Below are 26028 nucleotides of genomic sequence, written 5' to 3'. Positions count from 1 at the left end.
CCCTACTATGTTCATATTAGGATGGGATGGAACTAGAGACCAAGTCCCATTCATTAGCAAGGCGTTTATCTCCTCGATCATAGCATGACGCCAATTTGGATCTGTATTGGCCATAGTAAAGCAAGTTGGTTTAATAGGTGCAATAATAATGGCATGTTTTGTAGCAGTAAATGCTTTTGCTTTGAAAACACCAAGTTTGGACCCAGTAACCATTGGGTGAGAAGGGACATTGGGCCTTTTTGAGAGTGTTGTATGATAGGGAATGTCCATCATAGGGGTGATAGAAGTCAACTCAGGTGAATGGGCAGCAGGTAAGGAATTATTATGTGAACAAGATTGATTTATGGTAGTGTTTCCAAGGGCTCCAGTTTGTGAAGAAGGCATATGGGAAGATAAAGTATTGGTCATGGGTTGATGAGTGAAGGACAAAATAGATGGGGGGCCAAGCTGATGAAAATGATATTTGGGAGATTAGGGTTGCAATTACAATTTCTAGCGAAGGGGAAGCTAGCTTCATTGAAGATGACATGTTGGGAAATATACATCCGGCCCGAAGAGTTATGGAGGCACCGATTCCCTTTGTGTAAATTACTATAACCCATGAAGAGACATGAAAGAGAACGATATAGAGTAATTTGTGTGCATTGTATGACCTTAAATGAGGAAAACATTCACAACCAAAGACTTTTAAAAGAGTGTAATCAGGAAAGAGGCATTCATGTGGAGATTTATTATTAAGAACTGGGGTTGGTAAGCGATTAAAAAGATAGACGGCGGTGCTAAAGGCATCATACCAATAGATGGCAGGGATAAATGCTGAAGCCATTAAAGTTAAACCAATTTTGAAGGTGTATGGAAGGTAGATGAACCAATATGGAGAATTTTCAAACCTGTGTCGTTACCTATTTTGACTGAGTCTGATCCTTGATAGTCAGATCGAAGATGCCGATTGTTGTGATCAGCAGTGAGATGGTTGGTGGCACCCGAGTCAGGATACCAACTTTGATCAAATGTTAGATTAATGGTTGCATCCATAGCAAAAGGAGAAACTGATTTCTCATTATTGAATGTAAGATCATATCTGTACCAGCAACTTACAGCCAGATGATTGGCACGACCACAAATTTGACACAGGTCATTAGAAGCTGCTGAAGGGGAGGCGTTGATGGGAGTTGAACAACCATGGCCTTGACCTCTTCTACATACACGCTGATAAGTGTGACGGTGCTGAGAACACTACGTCATATTCCAGGATAAACGACTGTCTTGAACAGTCGTTTTTGACAAAAACGACTGCCCCTGCAGTCGTTTGCGCAGTCGTTTTAAAAGAAGTCGCGATTAAAATGCGACTGCTGAAGAAAGTCGTAAACAACGACGGCTTTTGACCGTCAAAAAGACCGTCGAAAAAAACGACGGCTTTAATCTGTTAAAATAACCGTCGAAGAAAACGACGGTCATTACACAGAATTTGGAACGGCTTAAAACCGTTCCAAATCTGTAAGCACTACCAAAAAAAAATATACATTAGACATCAATTGAAATCCGATGTCTATGAGACTGATGTCCTAAGTCTGCGACTTTGGACATCGGTTACAAACCGATATCTAAACTTAAAGGAAGAAAAAAAGAAATATGTCCATACGGATGGGATTTGGCAAAACTTAAATGGGGTTGCAACTATGATTTCAGGAATATCAACGGCTCAGGAACTTAAAGGAATCAAGCCATAAGCAGCTTCCCAAATAGTACAAATTCTCCATTAATCCACTTGAGTGTGCTTAGAAGATCTCTTCTCCTCAAAGTCTCCTTGCTTCAACACACCCAAGATCTTTTCCTTGAAATCAGACCTGTCCCCTCCTGTATCACCATCCTCCACCTCCATCTCCTCGTCATCTCTTCCATCGTCAATCTCCATACTCGGGTCCTCATTGGTATCAGCCAAAGCAGTTATGTCCACGGCCATCTCTGTCTCCTCCGATGATCCATTCTAAGAGAGTTGCAATGCTTGTAGTGTTTTATTCTTCCGATGATCCATTCTAGGATATGCTTTCCAACCACATCTACTGATATAAATCTTGCAGAATTGGCAAACCTGTAGAGGCTCATTTTCATCAATGGAGTCAAGCATCTCATTCACCAAGATCTGATGTTCTGCAGGACCACCAAAAGCTAAGCACTTCTCCACAACATTAGAAGCAAACTTCTGCTGGCTCATTTGAACTATCTGCCCAATTAATTTTTTGGTTATGGAAGAGCGTTCGTGTGGCTTGCCATGCTCTATTACATGTTGTTAGCAATACAAGTAATAAATCAATTGAAAGAACATGTGAACTATATTATTTTAAGCACACGAAGTTGCAAAGTCAACAGTTTACAAGTATAGATGGTGTGGGGAAGGGCTTAGACCCATAGCTCAGTTGGTTTGCCACATTGCAAAGCAACTATGAGGTCGTGGGTTCAAATCCAGCTTACCCATCCCAAAATATATATATATATATATATGGCGGGGGGAATGAATGAGATCAGTGATATTGTGACATTAAATTAATACTAATAAGATGATCCCAGACCATTGGATATATGCTATGCTGTTTTTGTAGATGAACATCAGCTGTTTTTGCCATTTGATTGGCACAAATAAAGTCCATCAGCTCCATAATAGAGGTATCTGGATCTGCAAACATTTTAAAATTGATAATCTAAGAATAAGCGATGAAACAGTAATAAAAATGCACCGATTTCTATGCTGAACTTGAATTAACACTGCAATTAATGTCACTGTTTCACATGGAAAAACCAATGTGGGTTATCTTAAGAAGATGTCATGTAGTTCAACAGCGAGAAGCTTTAACAGAGAGAACAAGAGATGGGCCTCACTAGGGTGTCTTAGATGTTCAACAGTTTTAAGTAGCTGATTTCAATTTATTATTATTATTTTTTAAACTGCACAATATTTCCCTCATTCAATAGAGTTCGGAATGTGAAAATTTAACTGAAAGTATAATCAAAGAAAGAATGAACCAAAAAATCATTTTCTATTGCATGGAACACCTCAAATCATATGAAGAGAAGATCTGCATGAACGAAGTACAGAATTCTTCTCATAGCGCTCATGGGCTTCCATTGTTATCATACCATCAACAATCATTAAATCATATTGGCATTGGAATTACCCGTCAAGGTCCAGGTTTAGAAAATTCAAGAGGAAGCAACAAGGATCTGTGAGTTTCCTTTATTTTTTTTTTTTACTTTTCGTAGTATTTTTCTTCTTGCCTTTTTTCGAAAAGGAATGGAACAATTGAACGCATTGTCAAATAGTTAAAGAATTATAGGTAATGTCAATTGTTATATAAGCAATGAATAATAGTTAAAGAATTATAGGTAATGTCAATTGTTATATAAGCAATGAATATGGATAATCCTACCATGTAACAATACTAGTTATCTATTAATTTTATGGTAACAAACAGCCAATGCATCAGCATAACCACTACGCTTCATAACTTCACTTTGTAATGCAATTTAAATCATGAAATTGAGAAATAATTTTCACCTCCCCATGGCTTTCGCAAGCTTCTTGACCATAAATTGTTAGAGCTGAACAGGTGGAGAGTGGCAAAGTTTGAATTTCAAATTCATCTCCATTGTTCCAGTTGTCACTCGGGTAACTATCAATAATTCCATCCTACATATGTGAAACAGGTTATGAAGATGTAAAGGAGTTGGGTGACAAATGAAAACATAACTCATGGAAAAACACATGATCCGAACTGTTACAACACGAAATCCAATGGTTGGATTTTATCATAGTGATATGTATAATTGGGATACGTATAAATCCCAACCATTGGATTTTGTGTTTTAACGGTTAGGGTTATGCGTTTTTCACATGTGCACGTGTACGCATACTCACACTCACACGCACACGCACACGCACACACACACACACACACACACACTCTTACTATATATGTAGTAAGTTCTATTGATCAAAGAAAATAAATAAAAAAGGAATGGAGAGATTGTACAGGAGCTTGAGAAATAATTTTCACCTCCCCATGATTTTCATGAGCATCTTGACCATAAATTGTTAGAGCTGAACAGGTAGAGAGTGGCAAATTTTGAGTTTCAAATTCATCTCCATTGTTCCAGTTGTCACTGTGGTAACTATCAGTAGTTCCATCCTACATAAGTGAAATAGGTTATGAAGAAGTAGAGTCGAGTGACAAATGAAAACATGACTCATGGAAAAACAAATGATCCCAACTGTTAAAATACGAAATCCAATGGTAGGGTTTTATCATAGGGATATGTATAATTGGCATAAGTATAAACCCCGACCATTGGATTTTGTGTTTCAACGGTCAGGATTATGTGTTTTTCACACATGCATGCGCACCCACATATACACACACAAGTTTTATTAATTAACAATTTTGAAAAAAACTAAAGAACTCACCATTTCTCAAACCCAAAATTTTATCCACCAAGATTCATAGCCTGTTTAAGAAAGACAGGCCTCAATAAGTACTCATCGAGGCATCCCTTCCAAAGTGGGGGAAAATCTAGACTTTAAAAAAGAAATATTGTAGTTGAAAACAAGAAAATCAGTGCTGATATATTACTACAAGATTATTACTGAATACCCCTCAATGAACCACAATTTCAGAGAAATCTCTTCAAATCACATGCTATTAAAGCATTACACTATGCCATACATTTGAACAAACATATAATCCGTCAAGTGTGACAGTATAGAAAGGCAAGAAAACAAATCATTTAGTAACAACTAACACCAACAGTAACAAAAATTCCTTTTAGGGGATGGGTTTTCTCAAATGACACCTTTAACATCTTGACTAGAGTGGCAGATGACATCCCTGGTTGGCTGCTCAAGCCCCATAAATAATATACTCACATCTCCAATACTGAAAATTTTATCCCAACAGCACTATTCCGAGTGGCAAAAAGAGGCATTCTTCTTTCACCTTTTTCTTCTAAAGAATAAAAAAAGTTCAATATCTCCCGTTTGTAGGGAAAAATACAACATATTGTAGGATATTGGCATGATGTGGACAATGGGCCTTTCCACATGGTCAATACAGCTGGTTATCTATCAGATGGGGAGTCTACATTAATCATGTCAGTCCTTCACATAGAAAGAAAAGTCCACCACCCCTGTACTGTGGTATGGATTGCCACTCCATAAACCTTTTCCCTTTTTTGAATCAACAATGAGGGACCCCCATGGAGGGCCGGGGTTCAACCAGGGTCAGCCATCTGATCATCAAAATGTGCCTCCCACAACAATTTTTGGAATATTCTCCCGTCAAATCACATAGACCCCATGTCCATGTGTTGTACAATCAGTCCCTGGCTGGCCCTGCGCCACCATGTAAATAAGCTCCACAAAAAGCTTAACAAAAACACCAGCCTTCAGTCATGTTTGAGGCAAAGCATCAAATGTATGGCTAAGATGGGCAAGATATTCCTAGGGGTTGTCTGGAATAACAAATTGCTACGAAGTCTATGTTTTTCTCCCATCTCTAACATTGTTTGAGGCTAGAAAATTCCAAAACTTAACTGCATCTCCCCTGTTATCAGTTTTAGTTCAGTAGCATTTTGCCAAGCTGGAAAAGAAACATGTTTCTTTTGCCTTTTTTTGGCTCAATAAAGAATATAAAATGTTCAACAGCTGCAATTCATATTAGAAGAATAAAATGCATGGTAGGCTATGGTTATCATTGACAGATCAAACAACTTGAAACTAAGGGCCATCCATGACATTTAATATGAAGGCTGGATCGTCTGTTAAAACTGTCATAAATTAGACTTTGCACCTTCTATTGAGTATCAGTGGTCAGTATAGACCTAGGAATGGCACTTTCTCTTATGCAAACCACAAATTTGATAATCAAATGTTTATCGGTTGGCTTATCGCCAAATTTTTTGCTTCGTAAAACTTATTATCTCAACATTGTAGACATTGAAACCCCAATTTCTTAAATTATTTAATACACCAATTAAAGATTAAAACACACTATTAAAGCATTACAAACTAGGGCGGTGATGACAAAATTGAAATTTAAAATTATGCAACGAACTTGGTATTTTGTATGTATGATAAAACTAGAAAATGTACATTGGTCGTGAAAATGTAGTGACTTTATTTGTGATGTGGGAGCACTACTCTCTGTCCAAACCTTGGACCGGCCAAGGCCTCAAAGTCATCCACTTTAGGTGAGACCAGCTATTTTTTATTGCACATTTCCACCTCATCATGTAATGCTGCCATTATTTGCATTATATTGACCATAGAGTTAGGAAACAGTACACGTTTGGGTACATGTCTATCTGGAGGGTGACAGAAGGAAATTCTGGATTGATGACCATGAATGCACTTGTGTCAACTGACTTCTGGACTGTTTTCCACATTTATTTCGATGAAGGTTTCAGTCAAGTGAGATAGTTACTAGTTAGGTCATCTAAATACTGAGAATTTCCGACGCTGACCAATCCAAGGCCTGGCCTATTATAATAACCTCAATGGCATAATATTCAAGCAAAAAAAAAGATCCACTGATGTTTTCGGGTTTGGGGAACTGATTGTCTTGCTCGTGAGGAGATAATTCCATAAAGGGATGTGTGCATACAAACTGTGAACTGGGTTTTCATTTGAAAATATTGTTATACTTTTAGCTACACTGAAAGCCTGTCCATATGAAATTTAAGAAAACAAACATATATAAAATTAAATGAATGAACATGCTGACGATGAAAATCATACCCCAGTGCCATCCTTTGTTGAATAGTCATTACCATATACAGTCAGTGCAGGTCGCCTGCCAACAGCCACTTGTTGTACAAAGGGCATAAGATTGTTCGGGATACCCCGGGGGTCTTTTCCTATATAGCCGATGGGATGAGCTCCAACTGGATTGAAAGATCTAAGCAAAATAATCTTCCATTCAGAGTCTGAACGGTAGACATCACGACATATCTCTTCAATGAATAGCTGCAACAATAGACATAATAAGATACTCTTGGTAGGGGCAGGCAACATTATGGAATGTGGAGCACAGAATTCTTTTAAATCCTAATTTGGTAAGCATGGATTATTGAACACAATCTTCAGATGATGATGATGCTTGAGAGTATAAGATACTTGTCAGGAAAAGAAAAAAATTATCTTGAATAAGTGTTTAGTTAGAGACCAGCGCAACGAAGAAGTGGAAATAAAACAGCATCATCACGGTCACAAGTCCAACATCTGTCTTTTAGTGGTTCGATCATTGAGTAAAATATACCTTGGTTCATCCATATGGATTTGTCGCACATAGGGGGAACTCTTCTGTACAGGGAACCTCCTTTGAAGCAAAATGGAAGGGCAATCATAACTGGGAAGTAATCTAAGAATTATATATCACCACAGATTTATAAAATCTAAAAATTTTTGACAACATAGATGAAGTAGACCGGATGAGATTAATACCTTTTTGCACCCATGACTTCCAAAAGATTTATTGTGCCAATAATGTTGTTATGATAATAAAGCAATGGTTTTTGGACACTTTCCCCAACAGCTTTCAATCCAGCAAAGTGAATTACAGCATCAAAACTGCAATGCAAATGGGAAGGGAAACAGGAAAGATCAGAGCATATAATATAGCAAAAAACAAGAGAGCAAACCAAAGGAATCCATCAGGTAGTCATACCCTCAGTCTTTGTAAAGAATCTCTCTTAGGTATCCAAATAATTATTCTTCCACTAACATCATATTAAGGATTCTTAATGGTCATTAAAAGAAGTTAGGGGTCACAGAAGCACTTGCTCAAAGCTTAGCAATTTTAAAAGATTTGGCAAGTCAGAAAGACTAACAACTCATAAAGGATAGATCCATCACAGCTAATATCAAAGAAACTGATGAAAAATTAAGAACAAATATGAATGAGAAGATCATGCAAAACTTCTAACATCAAGGAAGACAAAATGATCAATTAATGCAAGATCCAATAATGTCAGTTAATAAAAAGGAAATAATGCAAATGGATATCAGTACCTACAAATGGGTTAAGCTTGGCGAAATTATAGAAAATGTCCGCAGAAAACCCAAAAGAACTTGGGAAGCTCTCTAAAAGCTGGTTACTACAAACAGAACACACCTTACATATATAGCTCTCATAGTGTGCAAGCATTCAATAGTTCAAAATTCAAAAAGAACTACCATATAGAATTCCAAAATATGATTGAAATCACAAAATAATTGTAAAGAAACAAACCAGAAAATTATGAAGAAAAAACTATCAATTAAATGTGGACGATACATTAGATATGATCCATAATCAATGGAGTGGACCAGCTCTATCTTTCAGTGCTGAAGATGCATTCTATGTACTTAGTATTAGTCGGGTCCTACTTTAAAGTACTTTTGACTCCAATAAAGTTCCCCAAACTAAAGATGACATATTTGTTTGTATCCATAGAGTCAAAAAAAGAAGGCGATTGTTCAGTTAAATCATATATAAATGTGGATGATAAGAGTATATTAAGCATGGAAGTCATGTGGAAAATAAAATAATAATAATCAAAGTTTTTTTACATATGGAATTCATCATAGAAACTCACAATATAGAATGTGGGCAAAACAAGTAGGAAATAGTTAAGAACATGAAAATAATTAACACCATAAGCAATGATTTATAACTCTAGCTAGGATAGGAATGCACTAAGGGTCCCCTGTATGGAAACTCCAAAAAATGAAGAAAATAAATCAAGAGTAATATTGTATGTTACATTTTCATCAATAAAATCAATCTTAGGAACCCAATATCATCCAAGTAGAGATGGATATAATCCATTATATGCATCAATTAAACATAAAATAAAGTGGTTTGAATCTGAATCATTAGTATCTAGTCCTTCAAAATAATAGATGTGACTGCATAGGATCATACATAAGGATACATGAAGAACAATACCAAAATATATAAACCAGAAAAGATCTTTCAATCTTAAGAGGCATTCCCTTCACACAATTTTATAATACCACTTGCTAACTTTTAGTAATCACAATCATTATTGCCAGTGTCCCAGTATGTGGATCCCCCTTTCTAAGTGTGTGAGCATTTTGTTGAGTATGTGAGTGCCTTAGTGAAATCAAAGGAACTCCTTGGACTCTTAGGTGAGGCTATATAAGGGGATTAGCTTGAGTGCCACACGTACTCTATGCGACAAGAGGCTAAGTTAATGCCAATGTGGAAAAGTATATCAAATCTTGGAATCAAATATAAATACATTCAGACAAAATCTTCTTTGAACACTTTAAGAGCATAATAAATCAGGTAAAAAAAGGCTATTTCCTGCCAACATTTTTCTTTATAATCTAGAACTCCCAAAATAGGAAAAAAAAACAAAACAATTTTAGCTCAAGATAAATCGAAACAATTTTTTGAAAAAAAAACAGCCTTGAATTAGGTGTCTGGTCAAAGTTTCAATTTTCCTAATTACCAAATCTCAACAAACCATAACAAAACCAATCGAACCCTAATTACCAAAAAAATACTCAGATCATACAACAACCCTAAAGTAATTCGATCCACTAGTGTAGAAACCTCATGTGATCAAAGAATCTCAAAATCTCAAATCTCGAAAGATGGAACGAAAGATAAAGAGAGTAAAACCTTACCTGAAAAGAGAAATCGGAAGAGTCGTTTTGTTCTTCTTTGATTGAATCGAAGAAAAGTGAGAGATGCGATTAATCTTGAGTTCCAATCGAAGAACATAAACCCTAATTTTTTAGTTTTTTCATTTCCTACTTGTGATCTCTGCGAACCCTAGATCTAGGAATCTGTGGAGGGAGAGAGTGCGCAAACCCTAGGTCTGGGAAGCTATGGAGATAGACAAAGTGTGTATGTACACACGCAAACCCTAGATCTGATTAAGATCTGTAGAGTTGAGACAAATTTGGGAAGCGATTTCACAAACCCTAGATCTGGAATGCCGTGGAGAGAGAGTGCGTGCGAGAGACAGATACTGGAGAGTGTGATCGAGACTTTTTAAGAACGAGAGAGCGAGAGAACGAGGACGAGAAACAGAGCGTCGTTTTTCTTTCCAAAAAAAAATTCTGATCGAAGAGTTGATCTTCTTCTTGAAACTTAGAGAGAGATAGATTTGAGAGAGAGAGACAGATAGATTCGAGAGAGAGCGATGGATTCGAGAGAGAGAGAGAGAGAAGACAGAGTCGTGAGAGGAGCAGTCGAGTGAGACTGTGAGAGTGAGAGAAGAGAGAAGTTTGACAGTGGCTATTGGCACCCCAACTTTTACTTATCACTTGAAACGACGATTAAACGACTGCCAAAAGCCGTCGCCATTAACGACAGCCTTTAACAGTCGTTTTTACCGCAATTGTGGCGTCGCAAAAACCGCATTATGACGTAATGGAAGGTCCATGATTCTTTGATTGATTTGCTATGTATGTTTGCCTGCGGCATAGAGGACTCTAGCACCGAGTGTTGTTGATCAAGGCGAAGTTCTTGATTAACATTGCATGGAGATCTTCAATAGAGACATCGTCAGCCCTAGTGGTAATGGATGTTTCGAATGAGACGTAATCGGAACCCAATCCACCAAGAATATAAAGGACAATGTCAGGTTCAGGTATTGGCTGTGCGGCTGCAGCCAAACTATCAGCCAAGGTCTTTACCTTTTGAAGGTAGTCAGTGACGGAAAGACCTCATTTCTTGATTGTTTGCAATTCAAGCTTGAATTATATGATTCGTGTGGGAGATCAAGCTGCAAACATCCGGTTTAGTGCTTGCCAAACCATGAAGGACGTGGGCATGCCAGCAACATGAACAAGAGCAACCATCCAAGTAGGATGTTATCTTGCTTTGGCCAGGCAAGATATGTAGGATCTATCTCATTCCTTGATGATGAAGATAGATCAGAAGAATCATTGGGAAGATACTTCTCAGGACATAGATTAGTTCCATCGATGAAGCCTTCCAAGTCATAACCACGCTGCAGTGGCAGAAATTGAGATCGCCATAGAAGGTAGTTTTGGTGATCTAGTTTCAATGAAACAAGATGGTGAATGGAGCTGGCTGAAACAGAGGAAGAAGGGATGGTGGCAGTTGTGTTCTGTGTAGTGGAAAAGGAACTGCTAGAAGCCATAGGGACGGTGGGTATAGCTGAACCGTGAGGTGATATCATGGCTCTGATACCATAACAAGACAGAAGCTTTGAAGCCTTCAAATTAAGTCTCACTGTGTTGTTTCTGCAATAGAGACACTAGCATTTATATACAGGACTTGAAAGTCCTTAGGATAACAACAGATTACAGATTTGAAGGGATTTAATAACCAAGGTTACTTTGTTACAATATTCAAATAAGAGGATATCTAGAATATTAAGAGTTTTGACTTTGTCAAACTCTTTGAGGATATCCGTCCATAGGCACTACTAGGTCATGACCAAAACTACAAACAAAATCCTAACTCTCAACTATTACGACTGACATGCCCTTTCTTCAAGTGATTAATGATCCAAGTGTGAAATGAATATAAGCATACCTTTCAAGGACGCACGTAATTTGACATTAATTGACTGATTCACAAGTCAACCGTGACACCAACATATAAATATTCATACGATAAAGTAAAAAAATTTGAAAATTTATAAATAGGTAAATAAAATACACAGATATGCAATCCTGACTGAACTATTTATATATCCTACTAAATTTGAGATTGATTTGATCGTTATAGTATTTTTTTATGCACAATCACATGATCTACGATGTCAATCAACATCATCTCGAAGGAAAATAAAAAAACGGATCTTACAACGTAAGGAGCCCACAAATAATTATAGTGATCAACTTCGTTGGATATCTTTAGAAAATTGATGTATAAAAATCAAATGGGGTGTAAGTAGGGATGCAACTTGGGCAGGCCAAACCCGAGCCCGATGGGTTGAACTCGACCTTGGGTTAGATCTGAGCATAGTTAACTTGGGTTCAATCTTGGGTTTGGGCAACAAAAATCAATGCCCGACTCAAATCAGGTTAAGTTCAGGCATAGGCATTGTGCAATACAATTTGCCCGAAACCGAACAAATATGACTATAAGTTAGAATTTACTTATATCTTAGTTTCTTTCTCATTCATTTACTATGTATATTTTTTCCTCTAGATATCAAAACTAATATGTCATTATTTTCATAAAATAAATAATTTTTTACTATAAATGTTTTTGTTTATGTAATTCCATATTCGATATACAATGTAAATGTTGTTTTGTCAGAAATTACGACTGACAATAAATGAATTAAGATGGAAATTTTAGTTAATCATCATTTTCTTCGTTTGTTTTTAAATTTGATTATAATTTTATATATGTAAATTTTGTAACAAAATTTTAGGATAAATAATTGTAAATTTTAAGTTATTTTAGATACTACTAATTATGTTTACGTTAGTCCTTATCATTGTTAAATTATCTAATATTAATAAGGAAATTAACGCGACCAACTCAACTTGGGTTGGGTTTGGATTTAGCATTTCAAGCCCAAGTGTCGGGTTGGGCATGAGCACGGATTGATGTTTGTCAAGTTCGGGGTGGGCACAGATTAATCCCCAACCCGCCCAAGTTGCAGCCCTAGGTGTAAGCAACTTCATCTCTGGGAAATTCAATCTCAACCAGTTGTTGGACTTTCAGTGTCCATCTTAGTCGGATCCCAAACAATCTTACATTTCCCCATCATGTGGACGCTGGTGAGCTGGGAACTCTACTTTTCTTGTATTAATGCAACATCGCAGACTTGTTACTGAAGCCAACCTCCACGTTAATTTCCAGAAAGAAATGGAGATGAAAGCTTATAATAATGCGTCGTATGTACTGGAAAACCATTTCATAATTTTTCAGACAAGGAACCAGTCACAAATTGCCACGTGTAGTCCATTTGGGAGACTAATCACCGATAAGGGAGGTCATGATGATAGACAAGCAAGCAATTTTAACTAGAAGCTAAACAACATAAACTGATGTCTGTAGAGTATGAGCAAGACACGTAACTTTGAGTAAGTAGGTCCACTCGTTATGTGGGTCCTAATCCCGAAAGGCCATCGAATTGATTAATCACAACTATTAGTAGGTAGTAACTATGCTTCATTAACATTTCCATTGATGGAGTTGCTTACAAATGCAGTAAAAGGATGATGCAGTACCACTTCAGTCTCATGATGATTTACATTTAACAAACCTTAATTTCCTTTGGATCCAAGGGCGGAGCCAAGATTTTCTTGTAGTGGGGGCAAAGTATGGTTAGTTTTATATATAATTGAAGAGCTTGAATGGTGGGAAAATTATTTGTACTGGAAAATCAATTGGAGGGAGGTGAGGGTGTGGGAGCAAATGGGGAGAGAGGTGAGGGAGTGGGGACAAATGGGACGTGTAATTAGTTGAAAATATTCTCAAAGTTTTGTAGGGGCAATTGCCCCCACCAGCTCCTTACTAGCTCCACCCCTAATCCCATCATATAAAAAAAATAAAGATTTCTAGATTCTCACTACCTTGGATTATATATATATATATAGGGTCGGGTTCCTGCGACACACATTGCGACGTGTTTGTCTTATATGGGCAAAAATGTTTGGAATGGGCTGATTTTTTGTGAGGATGATCTCTGTGATGAGGGGATCATCCTGGCAAAAAATCATCCCATTCCAAAACTTATAACCCCATCAAAATTGATTTACAAAAATTGGACGGTCTAGAAGTTTCATAATGAGCTGATTTTTGACAAGGATGATCTCCTCCGGCCGGCAATAGAGAAAACTACTTTTTGAGCTAAAAGCAGGAGTTCGAGTCTAGCCCTTCGGGTCTTTCCTCAAGTTACTTGCTTTATGTAGCTCTGAGCTACTCCCCCCAAGGGAGTTAGGGGGGGAAACCGGTCCTTGTTAGGGGAAAGGGGGGGTCACAGGGGGGGAAAGGGGGGTCACCCCTTCCCTCACCGACCTGAACCGCTATTCCTTGCCCAAGGAATAGAGTAAGGTCCGCCCTAAAAAAATCATATATATATATATATGGGTCCCGTTCGCCACCCTTAGTTTTACCACACACTTTAACAAACGCGTTTTGTCTTACATGGGTTAGAAGTTTCGGAATGAGCTGATTTTTGGTGAGGATGATCTCTATGGTGAGGAGATCATCCTCACCAAAAATCAGCTCATTCCAAAACTTCTAACCCCATCAAAATTGATTTACAAAAAATGGACGGTCCACGATTTTTCAACGTGTAAACATGGGGCTAAACATTTAGGAATGGGCTGATTTTTGGGGAGGATGATCTTCTAATCATAGAGATCATCCTCACCAAAAATCAGCTCATTCCAAAACTTCTAACCCATGTAGGACAAAAAACGTTTGTTAAAGTGTGTGGTAAAACTTAGGGTGCTGAACATTTCCCTATATATATATATATATATATATATATATATATATAGGGGGGCGTTCAATGGCCAACTTTTTAGCAAACTTTTTGGCAAAACATTTTTCAAAACATGAGTTAGAGGTTTTGGAATGGGCTGATTTTTGGTGAGGATGATCTCTATGGTGAGGAGATCATCATCACCAAAAATCAGCCCATTCCAAAACTTCTAACCCCATCAAAAACAGTTTACAAAAAATGGACGGTCCACAATTTTTCAACTGGTAAACATGGGTTAGAAGTTTTGGAATGAGCTGATTTTTGGTGAGGATGATCTACTCACCGTAGAGATCATCCTCACCAAAAATCAGCCCATTCCAAAACCTCTAACCCATGTTTTGAAAAATGTTTTGCCAAAAAGTTTGCTAAAAAGTTTGCCCTTGAACGCTACCCATATATATATATATATATATATATATATATATATATATATATATATATATGGATCCCGTAGGTCAGCCAAGGTTAGGGAGCGAACGCATTTTTCCTATATGGACTAGAAGTTTTAGAGTAGGCTGATTTTTTTTTAGACTTCCAACTCATCAGAAGTAGTTTAGAATTGTAGACCGTCGATATTTTATCATTAATTTGTAAATCACTTTTGATAAGGGTAGAAGTTTCGTATTGGGCTGATTTTTTGTGAGGATGATTGTTATGAGCACATGATAGGATTCTCATTTTGCAAGCGTTGGAAGCATAAGGGAACTCTTGGGTTCTATTTTGAATAAGTTAACAATTAGTTTCTGTTTTAAATAAGTCAGTAAGTGGGTTCTGTTTACTTGCTTGTAATCCTCCTGCTATCATGTTTAGTTGAGAGTAGTCCTAGTTTGTAGGAGTTGTGGCTGTTAAGCCTTCTTTTCTGTTGTAATTCTTGGCTCTTTATATAAAGCAGTTGAAATGAGAATGGGAACATCAAAATCATTTTATACTAATGTGTTTAAGAGGAGGATTTGGATTCCCTCAAAGCAATCCAATACTTTATTCCTGGTCTATACTATCTATCCCAAATAGGCAAAACCAAAGCAAACAACTATCTTGTACCAATGATCTCCTCACCATAGAGATCATCCTCATAAAAAAATTAGCTCAATCCTAAACTTTTAAGCCATATACGAAAATTTCTCTCTCCTTAATGTTGGTTGTAGAATGCTATCATACTCTATCATAGAATTGTAAATCCTTTGTTTTGTGATACACAAGAAAAAGATTTATGGTTATGTAACTGCTATGTTAGGAAGAGTAAGGGGGCGTCTGAAAAAAAAAAAAACGTCAGATTATCATTAGTGTTAACTTTATTATATACACCCCCATCATGACAAAATCGTAGATCAAATAAATCTCTTTCTTGTGTATCATGAGGTAAATGATCTACGATTTTGTGATCGGGGCGTATGTCACAGGGGGGGCATCAAATTATTATGACTCTAAAGTTAAAGGGGTGAAGAGGGAAGACAAAATGTGATGTAGGTAGATGGGATGAGACATTTGTCTAACTACAAAACTATAGTTGAGGGGACGTTTATTCCCACATTAAAAAACACAAAACTGTAGAAACTCATATGTGTTTTAGAATATATATATATATATATATGGGGACGGTTCAACAGCCCTAAAGTTTGCCAAGTTTGGTGCCAAACATTTTTCAAAATAGGTTAGAAGCTTTGGAATGAGCTGATTTTTTGTGAGGATGATGTCTATGATGAGGAGATCATCCTCACCAAAAATCAGCCTATTCCAAATCTTCTAACCCCGTCAAAACTGATTTACAAAATTTGGACAGTCCACGATTCTTCAACTTGTAAACTAGGGTTAGAAGTTTCAAAATGAGCTGATTTTTTGTGAGAATGATTTCTTCACCGTAGAGATCATCCTCACAAAAAAATCAGTCTATTCCAAAACTTCTAACCCCATCAAAAGTGATTTACAAAAAATGTTTGGCACCAAACTTGGCAAACTTTAGGGCTACCGAACCGCTCCCTATATATATATATATATATGGGGGCGGTTCAAGGGCCATATGAGAAAACATATGAAAAAACTTTCGTTTTTCAAAATAAGAGTTAGAGGTTTTGGATTGAGCTGATTTTTTGCAAGGATGGTCACTATGATGAAAAGATCATCCTCACAAAAAATCAGCTCAATCAGAAACTTCTAAATCCATCAAAAGTGATTTACAAATTAGTGATAAAAATTGGTAAAAAATCGACGGTCCACATTCTAAATCACTTTTAATGGGGTTAGAAGTTTCAGATTGGGTTGATTTTTTTATTTTTTTATTTTTGGATGATCTTTCCATCATAGAGATCATCCTCACAAAAAATCAGCTCAATCCAAAATTTCTAACTCATATTTTAAAATTTTATTAAAAACAAAAGTTTTTACATATGTTTTCTCATATGGCCCTTGAACCTGACCCTATATATATATATGGGTAGCGTTCAAGGGCCAACTTTTTAGCAAATTTTTTGGCAAAACATTTTTCAAAACATGGGTTAGAGGTTTTGGAATGGGCTGATTTTTGGTGAGGATGATCTCTACGGTTAGTAGATCATCCTCACCAAAAATCAGCTCATTTCAAAACTTCTAACCCATGTTTACCAGTTGAAAAATCGTGGACCGTCCATTTTTTGTAAACTATTTTTGATGGTGTTAGAAGTTTTGGAATGAGCTGATTTTTGGTGAGGATGATCTCCTCACCGTAGAGATCATCCTCACCAAAAATCAGCCCATTCCAAAATTTCTAACTCATGTTTTGAAAAATGTTTTGCCAAAAAGTTTGCTAAAAAGCTCCCCATTGAACGCCCCTATATATATATATGGGAAATGTTCAACAACAAACATTTTGGCAAAACATTTTTCAAAACATGGGTTAGAGGTTTTGGAATGGGCTGATTTTTGGTGAGGATGATCTCTACAGTGAGGAGATCATCCTCACCAAAAATCAGCCCATTCCAAAACTTCTAGCCCCAGTTTACAAGTTGAAAAATCGTGGACCGTCCATTTTTTGTAAACCATTTTTTATGAAGTTAGAAGTTTTGGAATGGGCTGATTTTTGGTGATGATGATCTCCTCACCATAGAGATCATCCTCACCAAAAATCAGCCCATTCTAAAACCTCTAACCCATGTTTTGAAAAATGTTTTGCCAAAATGTTTGTTGCTGAACATTTCCCTATATATATGGGAAATGTTCAGCAACAAACATTTTGGCAAAACATTTTTCAAAACATGGGTTAGAGATTTTGGAAGGGGCTGATTTTTGGTGAGGATGATCTCTACGGTGAGGAGATCATCATTACCAAAAATCAGCCCATTCCAAAACTTCTAACCCCATCAAAAATGATTTACAAAAAATGGACGGTCCACGATTTTTCAACTTGTAAACATGGGGCTAGAAGTTTTGGAATGTGCTGATTTTTGGTGAGGATGATCTTCTCACCGTAGAGATTATCCTCACCAAAAATCAGCCCATTACAAAACCTCTAACCCATGTTTTGAAAAATGTTTTGCCAAAATGTTTGTTGCTGAACGGGACCCTATATATATATAGGGAAATGTTCAACACCCTAAGCTTTACCCTACACTTTAACAAACGTGTTTTGTCCTACATGGGTTAGAATTTTTGGAATGGGCTGATTTTTGGTGAGGATGATCTCTATGATTAGAAGATCATCCTCACCAAAAATTAGCCCATTCCGAAATTTTTAGTCCCATGTTTACAGGTTGAAAAATTATGGACCCTCCATTTTTTGTAAACCATTTTTGATGGGGTTAGAAGTCTTGGAATGAGCTGATTTTTGGTGAGGATGATCTCTACACCATAGAGATGATCATCTTCACCAAAAATCAGCCCATTCCAAAACTTCTAACCCATGTAGGACAAAACACGTTTGTTAAAGTGTAGGGTAAAGCTTAGGGTGGGGAATGGGACCCATATATATATGCACATACATACACTAGTAGATGGCATGTGAAAACACTCATATAAATAAAATAAAAAAATTGAATTTATGCAAGATTAAAATTTTATAATTATTTTAAAAGTTTATTTTTAAATTTTAAAATAAATAATCATATTTTATTATTTAATATATTAGAGCACTATTTTTGTTAATTTAAAATACTAATGTGATTTTGAAGATAACATAATAAAAATATATGTTGTCATTATAGAAATCTAATTAACGTGGTAATTAGGGTTGTAACTCGGGCGAGTTGGACCAGGTTGGGGATCAATCCGTGCCCAACCTAAACTTGACAAACATCAACCCCAAGTGTTTTAGAAACATCAATGGCGTGTTGTTATACATCTGACCTGCCTTTCTAAAGTCACCCAAGTATTTTAATAACATCCTCGACATGTTCGTATACATCTAACTTGTCCTTCCAAAGTCACTCGAGTATTTTAGAAACATCCTCAGACCTATTATTATACATCTAACTTGTGTGTGGCAAGTATAAAAATGCACTCATCTAGGGTTCAAAAACAAGTGAACCCAATTTGTTTTTTTCTCTATTCATTGATTTCTTATGCTTTGTTTCCAATAAATATGCAAGTTTACATAAAGATTCATTACAAAGATGTTCTAATTATAAGTGAAAGTTTTTAATTGGTTTGTCTCTTGAACGCGACTCGGTGTGACTGGCCATACTTATCATCAAGCTGGTTTTTCACAACTCTGTTAATATCTCTAAATATTGCTCTTTGAGTAATTCTAGGTGTCATTCTGGCGAAGATCTTTTACACCGAGCTCATTTCCTTGGTCTTGTGTCCTTCAATTTTCTGAGTTTTTCTTGACTATAGCAGCCTTTTTTTTTTAGCCAAAGCATTGTGAGTTGAGGACATGACCGACCCTCATAGAAACTCCCAATGGTCATAAAAGTTCTTGCAGGGATTCCTACCAACCTTGGTGTTGTTTATCCTTATCATTCATTCATGTGGCATGCTCCCTACCAACTTGGTGTTGTTTATCTCGATCTTTCACCCGTGGGGGTGATACGTTCTTCTGGTACTGGTGTCACTTCCTGCCTTGGGTTTTTCACTTCCCCCGTTAAGACTCCAATGTCCAAATTTTTTTCCTGTCGTTGCCTTAGTCTCTTGTTAGTCCAAATCTTTGTGGACACCTTTGAATAGGCATTTTTCCATTATGGACCAACCATTTTCCATTGGCTTGGTTATTGGCTCCATTGTAAGTCATAAATTCCCACCGATGACACCAATATTGTAGAGGGTTTTTTAGGCCCCACTCCTCGAGATCTGTGATGTTCTTGATCAGGCTTGATCGGCCTTGATTTGCCGACTTTTCCACTCAAGTGAATGTTTCTCTGATTTTGCTCCTCTACTTCAAGAAGTAAGGTCAATCCGAGCTTCTAATAATGAAGATAGAAAATTATGAGGCCCCGGTGTGGCACCTGCCAATGATTCTTCGAAGATTAAATTATATTAGAATAATACTAGAAGATAAAATTGAATTAAGATAATTTAGAAAAGATAATGAATAGTTAATTCAAAAAGGTGATTGTGTTAAGCTTGATGCTCTCTAAAATCTAGACCATTTGTCTTACTATGAATAGGGATTTTATAGCCCTGTGTTGGACAGGTGTCACCGTATGACTTACCCAAGTGTACAAGCCAAGTAGGTTATGAGCTGGTTGCACTCTTGAGTTCTGTTCCCAAGCCTCATTAATGTTTACATTTGAGTTTGATTTTACGTGTCTTAATGCATTAATTACTGAAGTAGTTGAACTTACTATTTGGGTTGGTGAGTCAAAGAACGTCGTTGTCAGCGTTATTTCAATTCATATCCATGGATTTTACATTAAATGACAAGATTTGTCTTTAGGGTTGGATATCAATTTGTCTTTTAGCGTCACTTATTCTCGTTCTGCTTAATCTTCCCAACTATTCGAAGATGATCCCCTATGTTGGTATTTCCCAATCTGATTTCCCAAGCCAATTTCATGAATTCAAGCTCTGCGTCGTGGGCCTAGGTAGGGCATGTGTCCTTATCTTAAGATGTGGCAAAAATGGGCTCCACAGGTGTAAAGCCATGGTTGTTGAGATTCAGGCATTGGAAGAAAATTATACTTGGACATTGACCTCATTACTAGTCAACGAGAAACCCATTAATGGTTCTATAAGATCAAGTATCACTTTGAGGGGTCCATTAAACGTTATAAGATGTGTTTGAGGGCAAAAGGATATTATCAAAAGGAAGCGCTAAACTACCATGAGACCTTTCTTCCCGTGACAAAGCTCACTATTGTTCGTTGTATGTTAGCAATTGCTGCAATGAAAATTTGGCATCTCCATCAGCTCGATATGGAAAATGTCTTCCTCCGTGGAGACCTAGACTAGGAGGCTTACATGACCATTCTACCCAGATTTTCTCATAAGGGGGAGACACATGTATGTCACCTTCACAAATCTCTCCACGGGCTCAAAAAGTTTCTCGTTAATGGTTCTCTATATCATTGCTTGATGTTGGATACAATCAATCCAAAGAGGACTACTCATTATTCACTTGTTTCAATGGTTTCTCATTTACTACATTTCTTGTCTATGTTGATAACATCATTGTGACAGGCAATGACATGAACTCCATCAATCATCTCAAGGCCTTCCTTCACTGTAGATTCAAGATTAAGGATATCGGTCTTCTGAAATACTTCTTGGGTATTGAAGTGGGCACGTTCTCACCAAGGCATTTTCTTTATCAAAGAAAATACATCTTAGAAATTCTCAATGACAGTAGCTTACTTGGTGCTCATTCTTATGTTTTTCCTAACTTGAAGCTTAATAATTCTATTGGTTCTTTACTTCCTGACCCAACCAGTTATAGACGACTCATTGGTTGCCTTGTATATCTCACCATTATGAGGCTAGATATTGTTTATCCGGTCAACATACTAAACCAATTCACGGACAAACCACATGTACCACATCTTAATGCAGCTCATTGTGTTCTTCGTTACCTTAAGCACACACCAAGTCAAGGCATTCTTCTTTCTTCTTCTAGCAACTTACAATTCAAAGCTTTTTTTTTACTTGAATTAGGCGAGCTGCCCAGAAACAAGTTGTTCAATTATTGGGTATTGCATTATGTTAGGCGTCTCTCCCATTTATTGGAAATCAAATAAGCAAACGACTATTTCGCGATCTTTCGCATAAGCCGAATATCATGCCATAGCCACTACATGCTGTGAGATCACCTGGCTCACATATCTTTGGCGTGACTTATGCATTCTGCATCCACAACCTACATTGTTGTTTTGTGACAACAATGATGTTTTACATATTGTTGCTAATCACATTCTTCGTGAACGAATGAAGCACATTGAACTAGATTGTCATCTTGTTCCTAAAAAATTTTAATCCAATTTAGTTTCCACGGCACATATATCTACAAATCAATAGTCAGCTGCTGTCTTCACTAGACCTCTCTGTGCTGCTCAATTTCATAATCTGATTCTTAAGTTGGGTGTTTGCAATATCCACATTCCAACTTGAGGGGGAGTGTTAGGATTGGCGGGTCAATCCATACGGCAATCAAGGATTTCTTTCAATCCTATAATTATATATTGTTTCTTTTGTCTTTTTTATTTTCTATTCCTTGTATAATTTCTATTTTGTTTATTTTTTTCTTTCTTTTGTTCTCATGCATATATTCATTACTTCCACCGTAATAACAAGAGTAGTAAATGAGATACCTAATTAAAAGAGGCAAAAAAATGGGACATTCTCTATCAGAGAAGCCTCCGAAATAAATATCCCACTAACTTTCCATTTAATCATCTTAAACTCTTACAAATCAAACTTGACTATTAGCATGTGATATGATGGACAGACTTCCCAAGTTCACTCAAGTAGTTCTCAGCTACTCATTTATCCGACTCAAAGAATACCTGAATCAATCATGATGTAACACATCTCTCTAGAGACCTGTCTATAAAAGCCAATATCAAAAATTGAAAATGATTTACAAACTAGAATTTGAGACTTGGAGAGACAATATTCATCTTGTTCTCCACTTCATCCACTGTTCTCATCAATTGTGACTAACTTGACTGTCAGGGTGTCCGACCTTCTTTTCTTTTTTCTTTTTTGCCTAAAGATGGAGGATTTAAATCCTTTAATCCATCTCTTCAAAGCTAACGTTTAGAGGAGAAGATGATGACCAAGAGCATCCCAACAATATGATTTAGTAAGGAACATCCAATCTTCCCTCAACATTAATCTAAAGGGTCCCGTTCAATGGCTAACTTTTTGGCAAAACATTTTTCAAAACATGAGTTAGAAGTTTTGGAATGGGCTGATTTTTGGTGAGGACGATCTCTACGGTGAGGAGATCATCATCACCAAAAATCAGCCCATTCCAAAACTTCTAACCTCATCAAAAATAGTTTACAAAAAATGGACGGTCCACGATTTTTCAACTTGTAAACATGGGTTAGAAGTTTTGGAATGGGTTGATTTTTGGTGAGAATGATCTCCCAAAACTTTTAATCCCATCAAAAATAGTTTACAAAAAATGGACGGTCCACGATTTTTCAACTTATAAACATGGGTTAGAAGTTTTGGAATGGGCTGATTTTTGGTGAGGATGATCTCCTCACCGTATAGATCATCCTCACCAAAAATCAGCCCATTCCAAAACTTCTAACTCATGTTTTGCCAAAAAGTTAGCCATTGAATGCTACCCTAATCTAAAATAGTGGAATGTGTAAGAAACCTCCACATATACATATATCATATTTTATTATTAAATCTTATATAATAAGTGTCATTTTGTAATTTAAAATATTAATTAAGGTAATTTTATAAATAACATGATATAAAGGATATTTTTATAATTTAGAAATTAAACGTAGTTAACATGGTTGCAAGGTCATGGGATTGTAATTGGGTTCGTTTTGACAAAAATGACTTCGATAATAGTGAGGTTAAATTGAAAAGTGTGGGCATTTTGGTTTTCCAAATATTGGTGCCAACAAAGACTTATTCGAACTTCTCTCATTATAATAGTGAAGATGCATCATGGCATTTTCAAATGTAGATGAATTACAAATATTAAGATTTATGCATTATTAAAAAATTATAATTATTTTAATAAATTTTTAAAAAAATGTACATAGATATTCTAATTTTATATCATATTTTATCATTTAATATATTATAAAGGCCTTTTTGTAATTTAAAATATTAACTAAGATGATTTTAAAGATAACATAATAAAAAGATATTTTTTATTTTAGAAAACTAACTGACATGTGTTGTGCATGTAATTTTATATTGTAAGGGTATTTTGTAATTTAAAATATTAACCAAGGCGGTTTTGAGCATTATTTTTATAATATTGAAACAAAGTAATGTGGTTACAATGTTGTGGGATTATAAGTTTGTTCATTTTGATGTAAATGACCTCGATAAAAATAAAATTTTATGTCCAAACCCCACGTGCTCTGCCTTTTGTCACTATATATCGATGTATATTATTGAAGGGGTATTATTGAAAAGAGATAGTAGATAAAAGACAATAAAATTGAAAAGGCATTCTCAAAAATAGAGGTAAAAGTGGAAAGACACTAAAATTCGACGGGCCTACTTGAAAATAAAGAAAAAAAGAAAGACAATAAATTTAAAAGTTATCCTCGAGGCAGAGTGAGATTAAATCTCAACACCTCTTTATACAAGGAATAAATGGATTGGGATCTACCATTGTATTTTTTTTATAAAGATATCAAATTGTAAAAGATAACTAATAAAAATAATTAAAAAATAGATCTAATAAAATGAAAAAAATTGGTCTGTAAGCATGACAGCTTCAACATAATTAAATACAAAGATCAATGGTACCCAATAAAGAACCATCATGGCCTATTTCCAAAACCATATCCTTACATAGATCCATATGATTGCAATGGGATTCCTATTAAAAAGTAATCATATTTTACTATTAATAAATGAGCATTATAATATTATATTTGTAAGTTACTTTGCTGCAATGTTTTAAAAATTGGACCGAACTGGTGACTTGATCAAACCAGATTTTGTACAATAAAAGCAATTTGATTAGTTAACAATCAGTATTTTGTGAATGTTATCTTTTTTATGAAAATAATTAACCTAATTAAGAAAAAAAAAAAGTATTCATAGTTTTTTTTTTTTAAATGAATGTAAATTGATCCAATATGTAGAAGTAGGATCTAACCATGGTCCAACCAATTTGACGAACTTTTTGCTCTAATCGTCAATTTTATTTTTAAAGCATGAGTTGTGATAATCTGACTACCCCATGTGGCACACTCAATTGACTCTCTTGACGTGTTAGATGTGTACGCATCGAGATACATGATTTCCTTAGGATACACATTTTTATGAGGAAGTAGAGTTTTGTATCCAGAGGCATACAAATCTACGGTTCCCAAAGTTGTCATGTTAGGAGAGTCGATTGAGTGTGCCACGTGGCGTAGTCAGATCATCACTTTGATGCAAGTTAAAGACTACCAAAATGGAAGAAAAGGTCAAAGATAATGTAACAAATAGAATCAACAATAAAGATAAGGTAATTTTGATATTAGATATAAACTATAGGGTCAGTTCATTGACACGTGAAGAATGACTAAGGAGAAACACATGATCTCAACAGTAGAAACACGAAAGCTAACGATAAGGATTTATACATATCCAGAAAACACAAATCTCGAGGATAAATTTTAACTATTGGATTTTATGTTTACACGGGCGGGATCATGCATTTTTTCCACAAGTCATTCTTCATGAGTCAATAGATCCCAACCCTAAATTGTAATAATAAAGATTTTTATTTTGCTAAAGTAAGAGTTAATCTAACTCTGATGACAGATTGCTTAGTTATTATCAACAAAATTATGACAATCAAAGATATGATTATCAACAGAGTTTTAACAGTTGTTGAATTTTATATAACATTATAAAGGTAAATAACATACCTCGACATGACAATGAGTTTTTCATTAGATAGACCCCAAACCTAGGTGCCATCAATGGATTATTCTTCAAAGTTAAGAAATCTCATTTCACGCAACTTTATTCGTTTTGTTACATTATTCTCACAACCAGATTTTTCTTCAAAAGACACAAATACCCCTCATGTGCAGCCTATGCAAAATAATTTGCCATATCTTTATTCTAGTGATCCACACAACCATGAACTCTTATTTCCCATTAATAAGATGTTTAACGGCCGAAACAAGACCTTAATGCTTCCATGGATGGATACTTAGTCTAAAATGGTTAGTTTTTATTTGAAAAAAAAAATGATAATGAGTGAACTTTCACAAATAAATAATGAAGGTAAGAATAATGTTGAAGTCACCTCAAGATTGGATTTCACATTGCAGACCCTGACGTGAAAGTGTAAGGGAATCATAGATGATTTTCTCGAGATACAAGTGAAAAAGCATCGATGATTCCTACCATTTTCACGTCAGGGTGTGTGATGTGAGGTCCAAGCTTAAGGTCACTCTAGTAAAATCCTAAAGGTAATTCAAGCGCAACTTA

At 36.0% G+C, this 26028-nt stretch overlaps 1 protein-coding gene across 5 annotated transcripts; it reads right to left on the bottom strand.

Moving 5' to 3' along the window:
- Positions 1-1456: 1456 nt before the first annotated feature.
- LOC147409743 (UDP-glucose 4-epimerase GEPI48-like) lies at positions 1457-10257 on the bottom strand. Of its 5 annotated transcripts, none has more exons than XM_086431786.1 (8): positions 9686-10257; positions 7493-7618; positions 7308-7409; positions 6788-6947; positions 4460-4500; positions 4053-4184; positions 3554-3685; positions 1461-2674 (listed from the first exon to the last, which is right to left on the bottom strand). In XM_086431786.1, the coding sequence occupies exons 2-5, from the start codon at positions 7504-7506 to the stop codon at positions 4480-4482; spliced, it is 297 nt and encodes a 98-aa protein (XP_086287912.1). In that variant the 5' UTR covers positions 7507-7618; positions 9686-10257; the 3' UTR covers positions 1461-2674; positions 3554-3685; positions 4053-4184; positions 4460-4479. The 5 variants fall into 5 exon arrangements, with proteins under 5 accessions (XP_086287913.1, XP_086287914.1, XP_086287912.1 ...); XM_086431790.1 differs by having other exon boundaries at positions 1462-2674; positions 7308-7397; positions 9686-10256; XM_086431789.1 differs by having other exon boundaries at positions 1463-2674; positions 6788-7015; positions 7215-7397; positions 9686-10254.
- Between the last annotated feature and the right edge of the window lie 15771 nt (positions 10258-26028).

This window comes from Akebia trifoliata, chromosome 2 (genome assembly GCF_017979445.1).
Source record: "Akebia trifoliata isolate Shusen 1 chromosome 2, ASM1797944v1, whole genome shotgun sequence".
In the NCBI taxonomy this organism is placed as follows: domain Eukaryota; kingdom Viridiplantae; phylum Streptophyta; class Magnoliopsida; order Ranunculales; family Lardizabalaceae; genus Akebia; species Akebia trifoliata.
The sequence above is the reverse complement of the archived record's forward strand: the minus strand, read 5'-3'. Positions and strand labels throughout refer to the sequence as shown.